Source organism: Scyliorhinus canicula, chromosome 1, assembly GCF_902713615.1.
Source record: "Scyliorhinus canicula chromosome 1, sScyCan1.1, whole genome shotgun sequence".
Lineage (NCBI taxonomy): Eukaryota > Metazoa > Chordata > Chondrichthyes > Carcharhiniformes > Scyliorhinidae > Scyliorhinus > Scyliorhinus canicula.
The window spans coordinates 76,956,588-76,982,522 of record NC_052146.1 but is presented as its reverse complement, the minus strand read 5'-3'; the positions used below and the strand labels follow the sequence as shown (position 1 = coordinate 76,982,522).

At 47.3% G+C, this 25,935-nt stretch overlaps 1 protein-coding gene across 2 annotated transcripts in view; it reads right to left on the bottom strand.

Annotated features, from left to right (window-relative positions):
• Positions 1–25,935, bottom strand: part of LOC119964186 (protein PML-like) — a 66,392-nt gene that overhangs the window by 24,519 nt on the left and 15,938 nt on the right. Inside the window, exons 6-8 of one of the 2 annotated variants that reach the window (XM_038793477.1) lie at positions 24,942–25,126; positions 21,275–21,461; positions 10,786–10,841 (exon numbers count right to left, since the gene is read on the bottom strand). In XM_038793477.1, coding sequence (XP_038649405.1) covers positions 10,786–10,841; positions 21,275–21,461; positions 24,942–25,126 — 428 coding nt within the window. The remainder of the gene's footprint in view (positions 1–10,785; positions 10,842–21,274; positions 21,462–24,941; positions 25,127–25,935) is intronic. The other variant, XM_038793480.1, reaches the window with a different exon arrangement.

The window sequence follows — 25,935 nt, the reverse complement described above, 5'->3', positions numbered from 1 at the left end:
ATCAACCCCATAAACCGATATCATCAACCCATAAACCCAGATATCAAACCCCATAAACCCAGATATCATCAACCCCATAAAACCCAGATATCAAACTCCATAAACCCAGATATCAAACCCATGAACCCAGATATATCAACCCCATAAACCAATATCAAACTCATAAAACCCAGATATCAAACCCATACCCAGATATCAGCAACCCCATAAACCCAGATATCGTCAATCCCATGAACCCAGATATCATCAACCCCATAAACCCAGATATCATCAACCCCATGAACCCAGATATCAAACCCCATAACCCAGATATCAACCCCATTAACCCAGATATCATCAACCCCATAAACCCAGATATCATCAAACCCCATAAACCCAGATATCATCAATCCCATAAACCCAGATATCATCAATCCCATAAACCCAGATATCATCAACCCCATAAACCCAGATATCATCAACCCCATAAACCCAGATATCATCAACCCCATAACCCAGATATCAAACCCCATAAACCCAGATATCATCAACCCCATAAACACAGATATCATCAACCCCATAACACAGATATCAAACCCCAGAAACACAGATAACATCAACCCCATAAACCCAGACATCAAACCCATAAACCTAGATATCATCAACCCCGTAAACCCAGATATCAAACTCCATAAGCCCAGATATCAAACCCCATAAACCTAGATATCATCAACCCCATAAACCCAGATATCAAACCCCATAAACCCTGATATCATCAACCCCATAAACCCAGATATCATCAACCCCATAAACCCAGATATCATCAACCCCATAAACCCAGATATCAACAACCCCATAAACCCAGATATCATCAACCCCATAAACCCAGATATCAACAACCCCATAAACCCAGATATCATCAACCCCATGAACACAGATATCATCAACCCCATAAACCCAGATATCAAACTCCATAAACCCAGATATCAAAGCCCATAAACCCAGCTATCATCAACCCCATAAACCCAGATATCAAACCCCATAAACCCAGATATCAAACCCCGTAAACCCAGATATCAAACCCCATAAACCCAGATATCAAACTCCATAAACCCAGATATCAAACTCCATAAACCCAGATATCATCAACCACATAAACCCAGATATCATCAAACCCCATGAACCCAGATATCAAACTCCATAAACCCACATATGATCAACCCCATAGACCCAGATATCAAACCCCATAAACCCAGATATCAAACCCCATAAACCCAGATATAAAACCCCATAAACCCAGATATCAAACCCAATAAACCCACATATCAAACCCTCTAAACCCAGATATCATCAACCCCATAAACCCAGATGTCATCAACCCCATAAACCCAGATATCATCAATCCCATGAACCCAGATATCATCAACCCCATAAACCCAGATATCATCAACCCCATAAACCCAGATATCAAACCCCATAAACCCAGATATCATCAACCCCATAAACCCAGATATCAAACTCCATAAACCCAGATATCAAACCCCATGAACCCAGATATCATCGACCCCATAAACCCAGATATCAAACTCCATAAACCCAGATATCAAACCCCATGAACCCAGATATCAGCAACCCCATAAACCCAGATATCATCAATCCCATGAACCCAGATATCATCAACCCCATAAACCCAGATATCATCAACCCCATGAACCCAGATATCAAACCCCATAAACCCAGATATCAACCCCATTAACCCAGATATCAAACCCCATAAACCTAGATATCATCAACCCCATTAACCCAGATATCAAACCCCATAAACCCTGATATCATCAACCCCATAAACACAGATATCATCAACCCCATAAACCCAGATATCATCAACCCCATAAACCCAGGTATCAACAACCCCATAAACCCAGATATCATCAACCCCATGAACACAGATATCATCAACCCCATAAACCCAGATATCAAACGCCATAAACCCAGATATCAAACCCCATAAACCCAGATATCAAACCCCATAAACCCAGATATCAAACCCCATAAACCCAGATATCAAACTCCATAAACCCAGATATCAAACTCCATAAACCCAGATATCATCAACCACATAAACCCAGATGTCATCAACCCCATAAACCCAGATATCATCAATCCCATGAACCCAGATATCATCAACCCCATAAATCCAGATATCATCAACCCCATAAACCCAGATATCAAACCCCATAAACCCAGATATCATCAACCCCATAAACCCAGATATCAAACTCCATAAACCCAGATATCAAACCCCATGAACCCAGATATAATCAACCCCATAAACCCAGATATCAAACCCCATAAACCCAGATATCAAACCCCATGAACCCAGATATCAAACTCCATAAACCCACATATGATCAATCCCATAGACCCAGATATCAAACCCCATACACCCAGATATCAAACCCCATAAACCCAGATATAAAACCCCATAAACCCAGATATCAAACCCAATAAACCCACATATCAAACCCTCTAAACCCAGATATCATCAACCCCATAAACCCAGATGTCATCAACCCCATAAACCCAGATATCATCAATCCCATGAACCCAGATATCATCAACCCCATAAACCCAGATATCATCAACCCCATAAACCCAGATATCAAACCCCATAAACCCAGATATCATCAACCCCATAAACCCAGATATCAAACTCCATAAACCCAGATATCAAACCCCATGAACCCAGATATAATCAACCCCATAAACCCAGATATCAAACTCCATAAACCCAGATATCAAACCCCATGAACCCAGATATCAGCAACCCCATAAACCCAGATATCGTCAATCCCATGAACCCAGATATCATCAACCCCATAAACCCAGATATCATCAACCCCATGAACCCAGATATCAAACCCCATAAACCCAGATATCAACCCCATTAACCCAGATATCATCAACCCCATAAACCCAGATATCATCAACCCCATAAACCCAGATATCATCAATCCCATAAACCCAGATATCATCAATCCCATAAACCCAGATATCATCAACCCCATAAACCCAGATATCATCAACCCCATAAACCCAGATATCATCAACCCCATAAACCCAGATATCAAACCCCATAAACCCAGATATCATCAACCCCATAAACACAGATATCATCAACCCCATAAACACAGATATCAAACCCCAGAAACACAGATAACATCAACCCCATAAACCCAGACATCAAACCCCATAAACCTAGATATCATCAACCCCTTAAACCCAGATATCAAACTCCATAAGCCCAGATATCAAACCCCATAAACCTAGATATCATCAACCCCATAAACCCAGATATCAAACCCCATAAACCCTGATATCATCAACCCCATAAACCCAGATATCATCAACCCCATAAACCCAGATATCATCAACCCCATAAACCCAGATATCAACAACCCCATAAACCCAGATATCATCAACCCCATAAACCCAGATATCAACAACCCCATAAACCCAGATATCATCAACCCCATGAACACAGATATCATCAACCCCATAAACCCAGATATCAAACTCCATAAACCCAGATATCAAAGCCCATAAACCCAGCTATCATCAACCCCATAAACCCAGATATCAAACCCCATAAACCCAGATATCAAACCCCGTAAACCCAGATATCAAACCCCATAAACCCAGATATCAAACTCCATAAACCCAGATATCAAACTCCATAAACCCAGATATCATCAACCACATAAACCCAGATATCATCAAACCCCATGAACCCAGATATCAAACTCCATAAACCCACATATGATCAACCCCATAGACCCAGATATCAAACCCCATAAACCCAGATATCAAACCCCATAAACCCAGATATAAAACCCCATAAACCCAGATATCAAACCCAATAAACCCACATATCAAACCCTCTAAACCCAGATATCATCAACCCCATAAACCCAGATGTCATCAACCCCATAAACCCAGATATCATCAATCCCATGAACCCAGATATCATCAACCCCATAAACCCAGATATCATCAACCCCATAAACCCAGATATCAAACCCCATAAACCCAGATATCATCAACCCCATAAACCCAGATATCAAACTCCATAAACCCAGATATCAAACCCCATGAACCCAGATATCATCGACCCCATAAACCCAGATATCAAACTCCATAAACCCAGATATCAAACCCCATGAACCCAGATATCAGCAACCCCATAAACCCAGATATCATCAATCCCATGAACCCAGATATCATCAACCCCATAAACCCAGATATCATCAACCCCATGAACCCAGATATCAAACCCCATAAACCCAGATATCAACCCCATTAACCCAGATATCAAACCCCATAAACCTAGATATCATCAACCCCATTAACCCAGATATCAAACCCCATAAACCCTGATATCATCAACCCCATAAACACAGATATCATCAACCCCATAAACCCAGATATCATCAACCCCATAAACCCAGATATCAACAACCCCATAAACCCAGATATCATCAACCCCATGAACACAGATATCATCAACCCCATAAACCCAGATATCAAACTCCATAAACCCAGATATCAAAGCCCATAAACCCAGCTATCATCAACCCCATAAACCCAGATATCAAACCCCATAAACCCAGATATCATCAATCCCATAAACCCAGATATCACCAACCCCATAAACCCAGATATCATCAACCCCATAAACCCAGATATCATCAACCCCATAAACCCAGATATCAAACCCCATAAACCCAGGTATCATCAACCCCATAAACACAGATATCAAACCAATAAACACTGATAACATCAACCCCATAAACCCAGACATCAAACCCCATAAACCTAGATATCATCAACCCCTTAAACCCAGATATCAAACTCCATAAGCCCAGATATCAAACCCCATAAACCCAGATATCAAACCCCATAAACCTAGATATCATCAACCCCATAAACCCAGATATCAAACCCCATAAACCCTGATATCATCAACCCCATAAACCCAGATATCATCAACCCCATAAACCCAGATATCATCAACCCCATAAACCCAGATATCAAACGCCATAAACCCAGATATCAAACCCCATAAACCCAGATATCAAACCCCATAAACCCAGATATCAAACCCCATAAACCCAGATATCAAACTCCATAAACCCAGATATCAAACTCCATAAACCCAGATATCATCAACCACATAAACCCAGATATCATCAAACCCCATGAACCCAGATATCAAACTCCATAAACCCACATATGATCAACCCCATAAACCCAGATATCAAACCCCATAAACCCAGATATCAAACCCCATAAACCCAGATATCAAACTCCATAAACCCAGATATCAAACCCCATAAACCCAGATATAAAACCCCATAAACCCAGATATCAACCCCATTAACCTAGATATCAAACTCCATAAACCCAGATATCATCAACCCCATAAACCCAGATATCATCAACCCCATAAACCCAGATATCATCAATCCCATAAACCCAGATATCATCAATCCCATGAACCCAGGTATCATCAACCCCATAAACCCAGATATCATCCACCCCATAAACCCAGACATCAAACCACATAAACCTAGATATCAACAACCCCTTAAAACCAGATATCAAACTCCATAAGCCCAGATATCAAACCCCATAAACCCAGATATCAAACCCCATAAACCGAGATATCATCAACCCCATGAACCCAGATATCAAACCCCATAAACCCTGATATCATCAACCCCATAAACCCAGATATCATCAACCCCATAAACCTAGATATCATCAACCCCATAAACCCAGATATCAAAGCCCATAAACCCAGCTATCATCAACCCCATAAACCCAGATATCAAACCCCATAAACCCAGATATCAAAGCCCATAAACCCAGATATCAAACTCCATATACCCAGATATTATCAACCACATAAACCCAGATATCATCAAACCCCATGAACCCAGATATCAAACTCCATAAACCCAGATATCAAACCCCATGAACCCAGATATCATCAACCCCATAAACCCAGATATCATCAATCCCATGAACCCAGATATCATCAACCCCATAAACCCAGATATCATCAACCCCATAAACCCAGATATCAAACCCCATAAACCCAGATATCATCAACCCCATAAACCCAGATATCAAACCCCATAAACCCAGATATCAAACCCCATGAACCCAGATATCATCAACCCCATAAACCCAGATATCAAACTCCATAAACCCAGATATCAAACCCCATGAACCCAGATATCAGCAACCCCATAAACCCAGATATCATCAATCCCATGAACCCAGATATCATCAACCCCATAAACCCAGATATCATCAACCCCATGAACCCAGATATCAAACCCCATAAACCCAGATATCAACCCCATTAACCCAGATATCATCAACCCCATAAACCCAGATATCAAACCCCATAAACCCAGATATCAAACCCCATAAACCCAGATATCAAACTCCATATACCCAGATATCATCAACCACATAAACCCAGATATCATCAAACCCCATGAACCCAGATATCAACTCCATAAACCCAGATATCAAACCCCATGAACCCAGATATCATCAACCCCATAAACCCAGATATCATCAATCCCATGAACCCAGATATCATCAACCCCATAAACCCAGATATCATCAACCCCATAAACCCAGATATCAAACTCCATAAACCCAGATATCATCAATCCCATAAACCCAGATATCATCAATCCAATAAACCCAGATATCATCAACCCCATAAACCCAGATATCATCAACCCCATAAACCGAGATATCATCAACCCCATAAACCCAGATATCAAACCCCATAAACCCAGATATCATCAACCCCATAAACACAGATATCAAACCCCATAAACACAGATAACATCAACCCCATAAACCCAGACATCAAACCCCATAAACCTAGATATCATCAACCCCTTAAACCCAGATATCAAACTCCATAAACCCAGATATCAAACCCCATGAACCCAGATATCAGCAACCCCATAAACCCAGATATCATCAATCCCATGAACCCAGATATCATCAACCCCATAAACCCAGATATCATCAACCCCATGAACCCAGATATCAAACCCCATAAACCCAGATATCAACCCCATTAACCCAGATATCAAACCCCATAAACCTAGATATCATCAACCCCATAAACCCAGATATCAAACCCCATAAACCCTGATATCATCAACCCCATAAACACAGATATCATCAACCCCATAAACCCAGATATCATCAACCCCATAAACCCAGATATCAACAACCCCATAAACCCAGATATCATCAACCCCATGAACACAGATATCATCAACCCCATAAACCCAGATATCAAACTCCATAAACCCAGATATCAAACCCCATAAACCCAGATATCAACCCCATTAACCCAGATATCATCAACCCCATAAACCCAGATATCATCAACCCCATAAACCCAGATATCATCAATCCCATAAACCTAGATATCATCAATCCCATAAACCCAGATATCATCAACCCCATAAACCCAGATATCATCAACCCCATAAACCCAGATATCATCAACCCCATAAACCCAGATATCAAACCCCATAAACCCAGATATCATCAACCCCATAAACACAGATATCATCAACCCCATAAACACAGATATCAAACCCCAGAAACACAGATAACATCAACCCCATAAACGCAGACATCAAACCCCATAAACCTAGATATCATCAACCCCTTAAACCCAGATATCAAACTCCATAAGCCCAGATATCAAACCCCATAAACCTAGATATCATCAACCCCATAAACCCAGATATCAAACCCCATAAACCCTGATATCATCAACCCCATAAACCCAGATATCATCAACCCCATAAACCCAGATATCATCAACCCCATAAACCCAGATATCAACAACCCCATAAACCCAGATATCATCAACCCCATAAACCCAGATATCAACAACCCCATAAACCCAGATATCATCAACCCCATGAACACAGATATCATCAACCCCATAAACCCAGATATCAAACTCCATAAACCCAGATATCAAAGCCCATAAACCCAGCTATCATCAACCCCATAAACCCAGATATCAAACCCCATAAACCCAGATATCAAACCCCGTAAACCCAGATATCAAACCCCATAAACCCAGATATCAAACTCCATAAACCCAGATATCAAACTCCATAAACCCAGATATCATCAACCACATAAACCCAGATATCATCAAACCCCATGAACCCAGATATCAAACTCCATAAACCCACATATGATCAACCCCATAGACCCAGATATCAAACCCCATAAACCCAGATATCAAACCCCATAAACCCAGATATAAAACCCCATAAACCCAGACATCAAACCCAATAAACCCACATATCAAACCCTCTAAACCCAGATATCATCAACCCCATAAACCCAGATGTCATCAACCCCATAAACCCAGATATCATCAATCCCATGAACCCAGATATCATCAACCCCATAAACCCAGATATCATCAACCCCATAAACCCAGATATCAAACCCCATAAACCCAGATATCATCAACCCCATAAACCCAGATATCAAACTCCATAAACCCAGATATCAAACCCCATGAACCCAGATATCATCAACCCCATAAACCCAGATATCAAACTCCATAAACCCAGATATCAAACCCCATGAACCCAGATATCAGCAACCCCATAAACCCAGATATCATCAATCCCATGAACCCAGATATCATCAACCCCATAAACCCAGATATCATCAACCCCATGAACCCAGATATCAAACCCCATAAACCCAGATATCAACCCCATTAACCCAGATATCAAACCCCATAAACCTAGATATCATCAACCCCATAAACCCAGATATCAAACCCCATAAACCCTGATATCATCAACCCCATAAACACAGATATCATCAACCCCATAAACCCAGATATCATCAACCCCATAAACCCAGATATCAACAACCCCATAAACCCAGATATCATCAACCCCATGAACACAGATATCATCAACCCCATAAACCCAGATATCAAACTCCATAAACCCAGATATCAAAGCCCATAAACCCAGCTATCATCAACCCCATAAACCCAGATATCAAACCCCATAAACCCAGATATCATCAATCCCATAAACCCAGATATCACCAACCCCATAAACCCAGATATCATCAACCCCATAAACCCAGATATCATCAACCCCATAAACCCAGATATCAAACCCCATAAACCCAGGTATCATCAACCCCATAAACACAGATATCAAACCAATAAACACTGATAACATCAACCCCATAAACCCAGACATCAAACCCCATAAACCTAGATATCATCTTAAACCCAGATATCAAACTCCATAAGCCCAGATATCAAACCCCATAAACCCAGATATCAAACCCCATAAACCTAGATATCATCAACCCCATAAACCCAGATATCAAACCCCATAAACCCTGATATCATCAACCCCATAAACCCAGATATCATCAACCCCATAAACCCAGATATCATCAACCCCATAAACCCAGATATCAAACGCCATAAACCCAGATATCAAACCCCATAAACCCAGATATCAAACCCCATAAACCCAGATATCAAACTCCATAAACCCAGATATCAAACTCCATAAACCCAGATATCATCAACCACATAAACCCAGATATCATCAAACCCCATGAACCCAGATATCAAACTCCATAAACCCACATATGATCAACCCCATAAACCCAGATATCAAACCCCATAAACCCAGATATCAAACCCCATAAACCCAGATATCAAACTCCATAAACCCAGATATCAAACCCCATAAACCCAGATATAAAACCCCATAAACCCAGATATCATCAATCCCATAAACCCAGATATCATCAACCGCATGAAACCAGATATCAAACCCCATAAACCCAGATATCAACCCCATTAACCCAGATATCAAACTCCGTAAACCCAGATATCATCAACCCCATAAACCCAGATATCATCAACCCCATAAACCCAGATATCATCAATCCCATAAACCCAGATATCATCAACCCCATAAACCCAGATATCATCAACCCCATAAACCCAGATATCATCAACCCCATAAACCCAGATATCATCAACCCCATAAACCCAGATATCAAACCCCATAAACCCAGATATCAAACCCCATAAACCCAGATATAAAACCCCATAAACCCAGATATCAAACCCCATAAACCTAGAATTCAAACCCCATAAACCCAGATATCAAACCCCGTAAACCCAGATATCAAACCCCATAAACCCAGATATCATCAACCCCATAAACCCAGATATCAACAACCCCATAAACCCAGATATTAACCCCATAAACCCAGATATCAAACCCCATAAACCCAGATATCAACAACCCCATAACCCCAGATATCAAACCCCATAAACCCAGATATCAGACTCCATAAACCCAGATATCATCAACCCCATAAACCCAGATATAAACCCCATAAACCCAGATATCAAACCCCATAAACCCAGATATCAAACTCCATAAACCCAGATATCAAACCCCATAAACCCAGATATCAAACCCCATAAACCCAGATATCAAACTCCATAAACCCAGATATCAAACCTCATAAACCCAGATACAGTATCATCAAAACCATTATCCCAGATACCCTGACTTTCTAGGCTTTGGGTATAGTTCCCCTGTGCATTCATTACACAGTGGGTGTTTTCAGTGCGGGAAAAATCGTTTTTGCCTTTGTGAAGGGATCTCTTACCTTTCTGGGGGCCCCATTCTGCGCAACGTTTTCAGGTGATATTTTATTTGTTTCGTCTGTGTAAAAATAGTAAACTATCAGCTGCTAGGAAAGGCTGAGTTTCCAACATTAGATTAACTTGATCCATGTTTTACTGAGGCGGTATAACATTGAACCTGCTCCTTATGTTATGGTTACACATCAGTGATATCAAAAGTCCCCTCAATCCAGAGATCTCAATAAGGCTCAGGAAAATGCTTGCAGATAAACGTACCTTTTACTTCTTTTTAAAACGAATGTAACTGCCTGCAGGACCTTAATGAGTAGTTCTTGACTGTAGTTTCACTGTGCTTGACTGGATTTATGCATGATGACATGCCAAAATTTGTGAGAAACCTTTAATTAATTGCAGCAGATTATGATTATTTCTCTACTCCCTTTTCTTTTTAAAATTTTTTTAGAGTACACAATTCATTTTTTCCAATTAACGGGCAATTTAGAGTGTTCACTCCACCTACCCTACACATCTTTGGGGTGTGGGGTTGAGGAAGGAGAGTTTGCCACGGTCACAGCCATACATTTGTGACTTTGATAGAGTTGGTTCAGTGCAGTGGCCGAGTCAGACACCTAACAGCAGAGGTTTAAATATTGAGTTAGACTTTGACGGGAGAGTGAGGATGTTAGAGGTATGAGTCTTCACAGTAGACTCGTGGAGGGATGAGCTATGATGGAAAATGGTGAACACTGCAGGCTTGGATTTCCTTAAAACCTAAGGGTGGGATTTTCCATGCCCCCCACATGTTTGGTAGCGGTGGAAGGTGGCCCACCACTGAACGGAGGATCTTCCGGTTCCACTGCAGCCAATGCGATTTCCTGTTATTTGCAGCCTTTGCCGCTGGAGAACCTGCAGCCGGGGGATGCCGTGGGCAGAACCGAAAGGCCCCGCTGGTGGGAATGGCCAGAAAATCCCACCCTGAGAACCTGAGCACACAATGTTGCTATGAAACAAACTGATCCTAATTATACCAAGTGGAAATGTAAAATCCAGAGAGATAAAAAGATTTAGATAGTCTACTACAAGTGGTTGGGAACTTCTGCTTTACTCTACCTAACTTGTGCAGTACACATAGGATGTAAGGCACAGAAACTGAGCATTCAGTCCAACCAGTCCATGCTAGGGTTTATTCTCCACTCCAGCCTCTGCCCATCTTTCCCCATCTCAATCTATCATTGTCACCCTCTATTCCCTTCTCCCTCGTCTGATTGTCCAGCTTCCCCTTAAACATATCTTTCTTTCTTATTCACTTTACAGGATGTGGGTGTCGCTGGCTAAGAGTCATTAAGCGGGATTCTCACTTCTGAGGACTAAGTCCCCACGCCGGCGGGAGAGCCGGCGCCAACAGCCCCTGAAAGTGCAGAATTCTTCGCTGGGTGGACGCCGGAGGGGCTAGGTGGACGCCGGAGGGGTTGGCACTGCTCCAGCTGGCGCAAAGGGATGCGCGAGTTCGCGCATGCGCTGATGTGATCTTGTGCATGCGGGGAACCGCCAGCGTGGTTCCGCGCATGCGCAGACCAGCTGGCGTACTTTGCCGCATGCGCGGGGCGTTCTCTTCCCCGCGCCCGGCTATGGAGTAGCCCTACAGGGGCCGACGCAGAAGGAAGGGGTGTCCCCACGGCACAGGCCCTCCCGCAGATCAGTGACCCCTCCCCCCTCCTCCGGGGGTCAGATCCCCAACCCCTCCCCCTTCCGGGGGTCAGATCCCCAACCCCTCCCCCTTCCGGGGGTCAGATCCCCAACCCCTCCCCCTTCCGGGGGTCACATTCCCCCCCCCCCCCCCCCCCCCCCCCGAGGACCGCCCCCGCAGACCTACCTGCCAGGTCCCGCCGTGTGGGACCATGCGTAACCCACGCTGCTGGGACCGGCCAAAAACAGACGGCTGCTCGGCCGATCGGGGCCCGGAGAATTGCCGGGGGAACCGCTGGCAATGGCCCCCGACTGGCATGGCGTGTACCCCGCCCTCACCCAAAAACCGGCACCGGAGAATACAACAGCCGGCGTCGGGTCGGATTCGCGTCCTCCCCCCCCCCCCCAGGGATTCTCCGACCAGGCGTGTGAGGTTGGAGAATTCCGTCCATTGAGTCACAGAGTCGTGGGGTTGGATTCTCCGGTTCCCCAGCTGTGTTTTTCTCGGCGCAGCACCGTTCACTGGAGGCGGGATTCTCTATTCTTGCCGCTTGTCAATGGGATTCCCATTGAAGCCGCCCTACACCGCCGGGAAACGCACGGGCAGGGGTGCACTGCCAACGGGAAAAGTGAATCACAACAGCCGGAGAATTCCAGCCATGAGTACAGAAGAGGCCCTTCGGTCCATCAAGTCTACACCAACAAAACAACACTAAATCTACACTAATCCCACTTTCAGCACTTGGCCCGTAGCCTTGAATGTTATGACATTTCAATAAGAAGTCTTACAACACCAGGTTAAAGTCCAACAGGTTTGTTTCAAACACGAGCTTTCGGAGCACGGCTCCTTCTTCACCTGAAGAAGGAGCCGTGCTCCGAAAGCTCGTGTTTGAAACAAACCTGTTGGACTTTAACCTGGTGTTGTAAGACTTCTTACTGTGCTCACCCCAGTCCAACGCCGGCATCTCCACATCATGACATTTCAAGTGATCATCTACATACTTTTTAAAGGTTGTGAGGTTTCTCGCCTCTGCTACCTTCCCCAGCAGTGCATTCCAGATTCCCACCAAGACTCCCACCCTCCTCTGGGTGATATTTTTTTCCTTCAAATCCCCTCACCTTATGCCCCGTCATTATTGACTCTTCAGCTGAGTGGAATAGCTGCTTCCTATTCATCCTGTCCATACCCTTCATAATCTTCTACACCTCGGGCGGCACGTGGTGCAGTGTTCAACACTGGGACTATGGCGCTGAGGACCCGGGTTCAAAACCCAGCCCTTGGTCACTGCCTGTGTGGAGTTTGCACATTCTCCCCGTGTCTGCGTGCGTTTCACCCCACAACCGAAAGACGTGCAGATTAGGTGGACTGGCTGTGCTAAATTGCCTCTTAATTGGAAAAAAAAATACTCTAAATTTATAAAAAGGAAAAAAAAGAAAAAAATCTTCTACACCTCAATCTGGTCTCCCCTCAGCCTTCTCTGCTCTAAAGAAAACAATCCAAGCGTATCCAACCTCTTTTCATTGCTCAAATTTTCCATCCCAGGCAACACCCTGTTGAATCTTCGCTGCAGCCTCTGCAGTACAATCACATCCTACTGTGAGGCAACCAGAGCTGCACATAGTACTCCAGCTGTGGGCTAACCAAGGTTTTGTATAGCTCCAACATAACTAGACTAGCTAGGCTAAACCACAATTTGTTACCCATCCCTAATTGCCCTTGAGAAGGTGGTGGTGAGCTGCCGAGTCAAATTGCTGCAGTCCTAGTGATGTAGGTCTATCCGCTGTGCTGTTAGGAAGGGAATTCCAAGATGTTGACCCAGTGACAGTGAAGAAGTGACGATTTATATCCAAGTCAGGATGGTGAGTGACTTGGAGAGGAACCTCCAGTTGGTGGTGTTACTGGTGCCCTTGTCCTCCTAGATCGAAACAGTTGTGGTTTGGAAGGTGCTCCCGAAGGAACTTGGTGAGTTCCTGCAATGCATCTTGCAGATGGTACACATGGCTGCCACCGTTTTGTTGGTAGTGGAGGGAGTGAATCTTTGTGGATGGAGTGCCTGTATTGTCATGGATGGTGCTGAGCTTCTTGAATGTTACTGGAGCTGCACTCATCCAGGGACGTGGACAGTATTTCACCACACTCATGAATTGTGCCTCGTCAATGGTGAACAGGCTTTGGGGAGTCAGCAGCAGCAGAATCGTATTCAACCACAATCTACAACCTCATGGCCCAGCATATCCCTCACTCTACCATTACCACCAAGCCAGGAGATTAACCTTGGTTCAATAAATACCAGGAGCAATATCAGGTATATCGAAAAATGAGGTGTCAACCTGGTAAAGCTACAACACAGGACTACTTGTGTGCAGCGCCGGCTCTAGGGTTGCTGGCGCCCCGGGCAAGCTGAACTTCGGCGCCCTTGGGGGGGGCGGGGCCGGGGGGGGGCCGGGGGGGAGGCCGGGTGGCGGGGCCGAGGGGGGGGGGGGGCGTACCCGAGGGGGGGGGCGGACGCGGGCGGACCCGAGGGCGGGGCGGCGGACCCGAGGGCGGGGCGGACCCGAGGGCGGGGCGGGGGGGGGCGGACCCGAGGGCGGGTCGGGGGAGCGGACCCGAGTGCGGGGCGGGGGGGGCGGACCCGAGGGCGGGGCGGGGGGGACCGAGCTGGGGGGGCGGACGGCCACCGCGCATGCGCTGGTTGGCACCGGCCCAACTGCTGGCTGTTTTCTTTTCCCGCGCAAGAGCGGGGGGGAGGGTGGACCCGTTGACGGGCACAATGGAGGAGGGGCAGTCCCACGTGGGGAGGAGCCGAAGGTAGGGCGGGAGTCGCCGGGGTCAGCAGAAGTTAGCTGGCTCACAGGAGTGCTGTGGAGGGAGGGGCGCGGCTAGGAGGGGTCCTAGCCTGGGGGGGGGGGGTACCGGGTTGCTGCTGAAACGGTCAGGAAGGAGCTGGAGGACGCAGGGGGGGATGGAGGAGTTGCCGCCGTGGGAAACTGGCAGAGCGGGGGACGCTGGCCGGGGGTGGGCAAGGGATGGGGTATGGCTAATCGGCAGGGGAGGGGGGCAGGGAGCCCTCGGATCCGGCTGATAACCTGGAATGTGAGGGGGCTGAATGGGCCGGTCAAACGGGCCCGGGTATTTGCGCACCTGAAGGGACTGAAGGTGGATGTGGCCATGCTCCAGGAGACACACCTGAGAGTGGTGGACCAGGTTCGGCTGACGAAGGGATGGGTGGGCCAAGTATTCCACTCAGGGCTGGGTGAGAAGAGGAATGGGGTGGCGATCCTGGTGGGGAAGAAGGTGTCGTTTGAGGCGTTAAATGTGGTGGCTGACAGTGGCGGGAGATATGTGATGGTGAGTGGCAAGCTGCAGGGGGAGCGGGTGGTGTTGGTGAATGTTTATGCCCCAAATTGGGACGATGCGGGGTTGATGCGGGGTTTATGCGGCGTATGTTGGGCCGCATTCCGGACCTGGAGGTGAGGGGCCTGATCATGGGGGGGGGGACTTCAACACAGTACTGGATCCCCCATTGGATCGATCCAAGTCCCGGACGGGTAGGAGGCCGGCGGCGGCTAAGGTGCTGAGGGGCTTCATGGACCAGATGGGGGGGGGGGGGGGGGGGGGGGGGGGGGTGGACCCCTGGAGGTTTGCGAGGCCAAGGGCCAGGGAATACTCGTTTTTCTCCCACGTACATAAGGCCTACTCGAGGATTGATTTTTTTTGTCCTGAGCAGGGGGTTGGTGTCGAGGGTGGAGGATGTGGAATACTCCGCGATTGCCATTTCAGATCATGCCCCGCACTGGATGGACCTCGGGCTGGGGGAAGAGAGGGACCAACGTCTGCTCTGGCGCATGGAGGTGGGGCTGCTGGCAGATGAGGAGGTGGCCGAGAGGATTCGGGGGTGTATCGAGAGGTACCTTGAGGCCAATGATAACGGGGAGGTTCGAGTGGGGACGGTCTGGGAGGCATTGAAGGCGGTGATGAGGGGGGAATTGATCTCCATCCGAACCCATAGGGAGAGGGGGGAGCAAAGGGAGAGGGAGAGACTGATAGGGGAGATGGTGCAGGTGGATAGGAGATATGCGGAGGCCCCAGAGGAGGGATTGCTGGGGGAGAGGCGTAGCCTTCAGGCCAGATTTGACCTATTGACTACCAGAAAGGCGGAAGCTCAGTGGAGGAAAGCACAGGGGGCGGTGTATGAATACGGGGAGAAGGCGAGCAGGATGCTGGCACACCAGCTCCGAAAGCGGGACGCGGCCAGGGAGATTGGGGGAGTGACGGATAAGGCTGGGAAGGTGGTGCGGAGGGGAGTAGATGTTAATGGGGTCTTCAGAGACTTCTATGGGGAACTGTACCGGTCGGAGCCCCCGGTGGAGGGGGGTGGAATGGGGCGCTTCTTGGACAAGCTGCGATTCCCGAGGGTGGAGGAGGAGCAGGTGGAGGGACTAGGGGCGCCGATCGAGCTGGAGGAGGTGGTCAAAGGGATAGGGAGCATGCAGTCGGGGAAGGCGCCGGGGCCGGATGGGTTTCCGGCGGAATTTTATAAAAGGTATTTGGACCTGTTGGGCCCCCTGTTGGTCCGGACCTTTAACGAGGCAAGGGGGGGGGGGGGGGGGGGGGGGGGGGGGGGGGGGGCTTTGCCCCCAACTATGTCACGGGCGCTGATTTCCTTGATCCTGAAGCGGGACAAGGACCCTCTGCAGTGCGGATCATATAAGCCGATTTCGCTGCTGAACGCCGATGCTAAGCTGCTGGCAAAGATCCTGGCCACTAGAATAGAGGATTGCGTGCCCGGGGTCATTCATGAGGACCAGACGGGGTTTGTGAAGGGAAGGCAACTGAATACAAACGTACGAAGGCTCCTCAACGTTATTATGATGCCGGCTGTGGAAGGGGAGGCGGAGATAGTGGTGGCATTAGATGCGGAAAAGGCCTTTGATAGGGTTGAGTGGGAGTATTTATGGGAGGTGTTGGAGAGGTTTGGGTTTGGGGAGGGGTTTATCCGGTGGGTGATGCTGCTCTACGAGGCCCCGATGGCGAGTGCAGCCACAAATAGGAGGAGGTCGGAGTACTTTCGGCTGTACCGGGGGACGAGACAGGGGTGCCCCCTGTCCCCCTTGCTCTTCGCGTTGGCAATTGAGCCCCTGGCCATGGCATTGAGGGAGTCAGGGAACTGGAGGGGCCTGGTGCGGGGTGGGGAGGAGCATCGAGTGTCGCTGTACGCGGACAACCTGTTGCTGTATGTGGCGGACCCGGTGGGGGGGATGCCGGAGGTGATGAGGATTCATAGTGAATTCGGGGGTTTCTCGGGGTATAAGTTGAACTTGGGCAAGAGTGAGGTGTTTGTGGTACATCCGGGGGATCAAGAGGAGGGGATTGGTAGGCTCCCATTGAAGCAGGCAGGGAAGAGCTTCAGGTATCTAGGGGTCCAGGTGGCGGGGAGCTGGGGGGCCCTGCACAAGCTCAACCTCACAAGGTTGGTGGAGCAGATGGAGGAGGAGTTTAAGAGGTGGGATATGTTACCGCTGTCACTGGCGGGGAGGGTGCAGTCCGTTAAGATGACGGTGCTCCCGAGGTTTTTGTTCCTGTTCCAGTGCCTTCCCATCCTTATCCCGAAGGCCTTTTTTAGGAGGGTCAACAGGAGTATCACGGGATTTGTGTGGGCGCATGGGACTCCGAGGGTTAGAAGAGTGTTCCTGGAACGAGGCGGGGGGGGGGGGGGGGTGGGGGGGGGGGGCTGGCGTTGCCCAACCTCTGTGGGTACTATTGGGCTGCCAACGCAGCGATGGTGCGTAAGTGGGTAATGGACGAGGAGGGGGCAGCATGGAAGAGGATGGAGGCGGCGTCTTGTGTGGGCACGAGCTTGGAGGCGCTATTAACGGCGCCGTTGCCGCTCCCTCCAACGAGGTATACCACGAGCCCGGTAGTGGCAGCTACCCTCAAAATTTGGGGGCAATGGAGACGGCACAGGGGAGAAATGGGGGGTTCGATGGAGGCCCCGATATGGGGGAACCATCGGTTTGTCCCAGGGAGCATTGATGGCGGATTTCTGGGCTGGCTCAGGGCAGGGGTTAGGAGGTTGAGGGACCTGTTTGTGGAGGGGAGGTTCACGAGCTTGGGGAAGTTTGGGCTCCCCCCGGGGAACATGTTTCGGTACATGCAGGTTAGGGCGTTTGCCAGGTGGCAGATGGAGGGGTTCCCCTTGTTGCCCCCACATGGAGTACGGGACAGGGTGCTCTCGGGGGTGTGGGTTGGAGGAGGGAGGATTTCGGACATATACCGGGTAATGCAGGAGGTAGACGAGGCCTCGGTGGAGGAACTGAAGGGTAAATGGGAAGAGGAGCTGGCTGAGGAGATTGAGGAGGGGACGTGGGCGGATGCCCTGGAGAGAGTGAATTCCTCCTCTTCCTGTGCGAGGCTTAGCCTCATACAGTTCAAGGTGCTGCATAGGGCCCACATGACTGGGTCGAGGATGAGTAGGTTTTTCGGGGGCGAGGACAGGTGTGCTAGGTGCTCGGGGAGCCCAGAGAACCACGCCCATATGTTTTGGGCGTGCCCAGCGTTGGGGGAGTTTTGGAAGGGGGTAGCAAGGACGGTGTCGAGGGTGGTGGGATCCAGGGTCGAGGCAGGCTGGGGACTCGCAATTTTTGTGGTTGCAGTGGAGCCGGGAGTGCAGGAGGCGATAGAGGCCGGTGTTCTGGCCTTTGCGTCCCTAGTAGCCCGGCGGAGGATCTTGCTCCAATGGAAGGATGCGAGGCCCCCAAGCGTGGAGGCCTGGATCAATGATATGGCGGGGTTCATTAAATTGGAGAGGGTGAAATTTGCCCTGAGGGGATCAGTACAAGGGTTTTTCAGGCGGTGGCAGCCTTTCCTGGACTTCCTTGCGGAACAGTAGGGAAATAGGCCGACAGCAGCAGCAACCTGGGGGGGGGGGGGGGGGGGGGGGGGTATTGTTCTTGGGGTGTTACCGCGGTTGTTTGTTAATAGAGTTAAGATGTTTATATTTTGTAAAAATTTCAATTAAAATTATTTAAAAACAAAAAAAAACTCACAAGAGGAGGAGGCTCCACAAATGGAGGAGGAGCCCAGCACATATGTGCAAATAACAAAGCTAAGGCATTTGCAACAATCTTCAGCCAGAAGTGCCGTGTGGATGATCCATCTCGGTCTCCTCCGAAGATCCCCAGCATCACAGATGTCAGTTTTCAACCAATACGATTCACTCCGCGTGATATCAAGAAACGGCTAAATGCATTAGATACTGCAATGGCTAAGGGCCCTGACAATATTTCGACAATAGTACTGAAGACTTGTGCTCCAGAACTGGTCGCAACCCTAGCCAAGCTGTTCCAGTACAGCTACAACACTGGCATCTACCCAGCAATGTGGAAAATTGTCCAGATATCCTTTGCATAAGAAACGGGACAAATGCAACCCAGTCAATTACTCTCCATCGGAGGGTAGCACGTTGACACAGTGATTAGCATTGCTGCCTTACAGTGCCAGGGACCCGGATTTAGTTTCGGCCATGGGTATCTGTGTGGAGTTTGCACTTTCTCTCCATGTCTGCATAGGTTTCCTCTGGGTGCTCCAATTTCCTTCCACAGTCCAAAGATGTGTAGGTTAGATGGATTGGCCATGCTAAATTGCTCCTTAGTGTCCATCAGGTTGGGTGGGGTTACTATGTTACAGGGATAGGGACTGGGACTGGGTATGGGCTTAGTTAGGGTACTCTCAAGGGTCGGTGCAGACTCGATGGGCGAATGGCCTCCTTCTGCACTGTAGAGATTCTATTCTATGCTTCTGTCATCAGCAAAATGATGGAAGGAGTCATCAACAGTGCTATCGAGCGGCACTTACTCAGCAATAACCTGCTCACATGCTTAGTTTGGGTTCCACCAGGGTCACTCAGCTCCTGACCTCAATTACAGCCTTGGTTCAAACATGGACAAAAGAGCTGAATGCCAAACATGAAGTGAGAGTGACTGTCCTTTACATCATGGCAGCATTTGACCGAGTATGGCATCAAGGAACCCTAGCTGAACTGGATCAGGGGCCTACTGGCTCACTTAAATATGCCGATCTCATAAGGTTCGGTTGAATCTCGGGAGACGTCTCAAGCATCGCGAATCTCGAGCGAGGTCTCTTGCAAGATTCAACGGCCTCGTCACGTCACCCAAGTCGAGTACAACGAGGCTGGTAAATCCTATCCCCTGTGGTAGTGAGATCCACATTCTCACCTCCCTCTGGAAAAATAACTTTCTCCTGAATTCCCGATTTGATTTCATTGATGCCTCTGGTTATGCTCTCCGGACAGGAGAAACATTCTCTTTGTGTCCACTCTACCAAAATCTTTCATAATTTTAAAGATCTATATTAGTTCATCCCTCAGTCTTCTTTTTTTTTAACAAAAGAGATTCAGTCTGATGATGTTTTCCCGATAATGTAAACCAAAACATTTCTGGTATCATTCACACCCCGGGAGTGTTTGCTAAGAACAGTGCAGAGGGAGCTTTACTCTGTATCTAATTGCATGCTGTACCTATCCTGAGAGTGTTTGATGGGGACAGTGTAGAGAGAAATTTACTCTGTATCCAATCCCATGTTGTACCTGTCCTGGGAGTGTTTGATCAGACTGTGTAGAGGGAGCTTTACTCTGTGTCGAATCTGTACCTGGATAATCATGTTCTGTGACTGCTTTTATAATCCTGTACTAAATTCTATTCCTGTACTACATTCTACACTATGGGTTGTGTGTAGGCTTGACTATTAGCTGAATGTTCTTTACACTCCTTGTCTCACAATGTAATATGGACATCTTGCAGACTGACCTGTTGGCAGTCTCCAGGATTCTTCATGCTTGATTTCAGTAATGTTCAGCAGGGTCACATCAGCATGGCTTTCAGTGGTTAACGTTGTACTATAGTTGTGTTCAGAGTGCTGGTATTTCCTTTTGACGTTGGTATTTGTGTCCTCCACTGGCCAAGGTCTTCTGTCTCCCAATTTCTTTGGAACTTTCTGCACAAAAAGGAAAATTAGCTCAGTGTCTGTAGGAACCTCCACCCTCAGCAGAGACACCTACTTCCAGTCTCTTTTCTCTGCCAGGTGGGAAATCCCAGGGGAGAGGTCAGGTCTCTATTCCAGATTGAATCAGTCCTGTTTCCTCAACATATATTAGCGGCAAGATTTTCCAGTCCCACCAACAGCAACCACCATCACGGGCAGGAGGCCAAGGTGACGACAGGAAGATTTTAGGAAGTTGGATTATAAATGTAGTGGGCAATGTAAGGGTTAAAAGCCTGGGGTTAGTGTGATTTGATTGAGGGAGGTCCCTCGAGAGATAATGATTTGCAGCCTGCCTGCATAGATGTGCTGTTTTTTCATCTTGAAGAGGTAAGATCAGTGCTGGGTGGAGCTCAGAATGACAGAAAAGTAATTTTGAGAGAGTCAGGCAATTTGGAGAAAACTGTTAGAGGGACAGGGTTTTGGAGGAAGGCCTTTGGGAAGTGAAGTCTGATCTCTGATCTGGCAACATCATTTTTCTTGAGACCACAAATAGCAGAGGTAGTGAGTTTGGGGAAGCTTCGAGAGAAAGAGACGCTCAATTCCTATCTGCCCGAATCTCAGTCCACAATTCTTTTCCAAGAAATTGTTTACAAAGTGATACTATTTTAAAGTCAGGAGACAAGGGAAAACTGAAACAAATCAAGTGAAGTAGCCATTTGAAGACCTTCAGATAAAGAAAGGATTCTCGTAAGAGCCAGAATCTGCTGTGTAACGCACGTATCACTTTCGGCCTTGTTTTTTTAAGCTGGATGGAGAGCTGTTATGTGTACTTTCTTGTTGTTTAATGGGAAATTGAGTAGTAGTTTTAAGGTGTATGTGTAAGCAGTACTTTTCGGGTTTGAAGTTAAAAAGTTGTAGTTATAATAACATTTTCTTTGAAAATAACCAAGCCCTATATTTTCACACAATCACTTCTGGAGCGAATCGATTTTTCCAGTCTTAAAAAAATAAAATAAAATTTTGGGGTTTTCGGTCCAGTATCCTAGCCACTATTGAGGTCTGGTCGGGGATCGTAATACTACAAGTCAATTGATTTTTAACCCAACTCCAAATGTTCCCAACCCGCACTTAAGTGATGCTCATGGCTGAGGGGTCGGAAATTCCTGGCCTAGATTCTGCCTTGGCACAGTGGTAGCACGCCTGAAGATTGTAGCTTCAAACCCCACTCCAGGAATTTGAGCATATAATCCAGGCTGGTACTCCTGTGCAGTACTGAAGGAGTGCTGCACCTTCTTTTGGGAGGAGATATTAAACTAGGGCCCTGATTGCACTCCCAGGGAGTAAAAGATCCCATGGCACTATTTCAAAGACGAACAAGGAAGTTATCCTTCATATCCTGGCAAGGGTTTATCCCTCAACACCTCAAAAACGTTTGTCTGGTCATTATCTCATTGCTGTTTGTGGGAGCTTGCTGTGCACAAATTTGCTGCAAGTGACAACATTTCAAAAGTATTTCATTGGTTGTAAAGCATTTCGAGACCTCCTGAGGGTGTGATAAATGCAATGGAGAAGGGAGTCTTGCTTTTTTCCTTTCCAAATGGACATCAAGAAAATGTCTCTCTATCAGATTAGTACTGATGTTTCTTATGCTCAGCAACATTCTCTTCAGATCACTGCTGCCATAGGAAACCACTCCAATTAGCAACACATACCATCTCACATTAAAATATCAGCTCCACATAGTGGAGGCTCCAAAGCTTCCTGTTTTCATGTTGATGTGGCAAATCATGGACCATTCCACATACCTTTTTTTACAGAAGAAAACAGCATATAAAAGAGAAAATAGGGGTTCAGCTTTCATTCAGGTGCTCAGACAAACCCAGCCTACCACTTGTTGACTGGCCTTTGCAGATTGATTGAATTCTCAACCTTAAGCTTGGATGAAGTGGTTCCTGAGGAACAACTATTGCTGGGTGAAATCTTCCCGGCAGAGTGAGGAGGTCCATGTATCTCTCTAGCAATTGGACCCATTCGTAACAATACAGCAGATGACACTGCCCACTTGCTGTCAAGCACCTTCTGGCAGGACTGAGAAGGCATTCAGCCAGACCCTGAAGATATCGCTTTGTTGGAGCTTCCAGTGGTCACACTGATGCTGGGGCCCCCAGGGCTGGAACTCCAATGAGCTGCATTTAAGAGTCTGCAGGGTGTCTCTAAGGCCGCTGAAGTCAGCTGTCAACACCCATTCCAGACAATTGCCTATTCCTCCCAAGCTGCCAGTAACAGTCTTAGATGCCAAATATCTGCATATGCAGCTTCAATTGTAATATTCCTGAGACAATGTTGTCCAGTGTCCAATCCCTTCCTCCCACAGAACTCCCCTTTGAATGGTGGGAAGGTAATACTGGTTTCCTAACACTTTGTAGTGATGCAAGTCCCGACCAGACCTGATTTGCTGCTTATTCTCAGACGCCTACTACATATCCTTATTTAAGACAGAATATAAAGGCATTAGAAGCAATTCAGAGGGGCGATACGGTGGCACAGTGGTTAGCACTGCTGCCTCACGGCATTGAGGACCCGGGTTTGATCCCGGCCTCGGTCACTGTCTGAGGTTTGCACATTCTCCCCGTGTCTGCGTGGGTATCACTTCCGCAACTCAAAGATGTGCAGGTTAGGTGGATTGGCCACGCTAAATTGCCCCTTAATTGGAAAAAAATAATTGGATACTCTGAATTTATTTTTTTTTTATTTATAAATTTAGATTAGCCAATTATTTTTTCCAATTAAGGGGCAATTTTGCGTGGCCAATCCACCTACTCTGCACATTTTTGGGTTGTGGGGGCGAAACCCATGCAAACACGGGGAGAATGTGCAAACTCCACACGGACAGTGACCCAGAGCCGGGATCGAACCTGGGACCTCAGCGCCGTGAGGCGGTTGTGCTAACCACTAGGCCACCGTGCTGCCCCTCTGAATTTATTTTTAAAAAGCAGAGATGATTCACTCGGCTGATACGTGGGATGAGAGCTTATCTTGTGGGAAAAGGATAGTCCTATATCCATTAGAGGTTAGAAAATTAAGAGGTGATCTTATTGTAATATATAAGATCATGAGGAGACTGATGGGATGGATTCTGACAGGATGCCCTTATGGGGGAGTCTAGAACTGGGGGAAACATTAAAACATATGGGAGGGGTCTCTTGAGATGGAGGGGAGAAGAATTTGTGTTCTCAGAGGGTCAGGAATCTTTGGAATTCTTTTGCCCAGAGAGCAGGTCATTGAATATTTTGAAGACAGAGTAGACAGATTCTTCAATAATAAGGGACTCAAAAATTATTGGGTGGGAGGGGAGGGAAAGAGGAGAGATAGAGGCCGAATGTGGAATTGGAACCACAATCAGATCAGCAGGATTGGTGGGCCAAAAGCCACCTCCTGCTCCTAATTCCTTTGTTCATATGACCTTTGAGACTATAAGGTTGAGATTAATACCTTGTGTTTCTGTACTGACTCGCATTGGATTGAGGGCCCATTTGGATACCTATCCCTTGTCCATGCACTGAAGCCAGGATGTGGACTCAAAGGCTGCTCAGACCTATCCTCTTCCTCTCCTGCCCACTCCGGCTGCTCCATCACACGTGGAAATGGTGCTCTGTCACTTGGTCCTGGGTAATAGCCTACAGGCAGAAACAAGAACAACCCGTTACTTGCAACCTCAGGAAATGCCTCCATGGAGTCAGAGGTATGTGTACCTGCTGCAGCTACTCTTCAAACATCGGCATGTCAAAATTGTGAAAGAGCGACACACAAAATTGGCTATCGGGATGTGACTGGTCAACGGCAATCCAACTAGGCCCCAAGAGGTTGTGAGCCAGAGAACTGAGATCAGCTATCATCAGACTGACAGTGAGACTCTACAAACTGGGGAGGTTGATAAAAGTCTAACAACTGTATGTTCTATGTATCTAACTGCCTACAGTATTCCTGCTCTTCCTCGCTCATGTTCAATTTGGTAAAATTGTGTTACCTTTTTCTGGGCAGTTTACTATTTTGCCTTGCTTTCGCCGCTCAGAAACGGCAGCATGCTCAGTCCTGCTGAAATACGGGAATGGGGAGTGGTGGGTGACCAACTGTATAAAATCCGTTTGGCGGCACCTAATGTAGTCCCAGCAGCATCCAGTGCAAGTAGTGGCCTTTGCTGGAACTGCAGGCAGTCTCCCCAAACAAGAGGTATGGAGGCCGAACTGAAGGCGTCTGGGTGTCAGTGGGGCCTGACTGGCAGGTCACAGCATGGGACTTAAGGGGAGTGGGTAGCTGGTTTGAGTGGCTGGGGTAAGGATTAAAGAGGAGGGAGGAAATATGACTTGTGTGTGTGTGTTGGGGGGGGGGGGGGGGAGGAGAGAGAGAGAGAGGAAGGTGCGGAGATACTGGGAGTCCTCCAATGGGTACGAGGACTCCCAAAAGAGGCCCCTTCTGCTAAACCTTA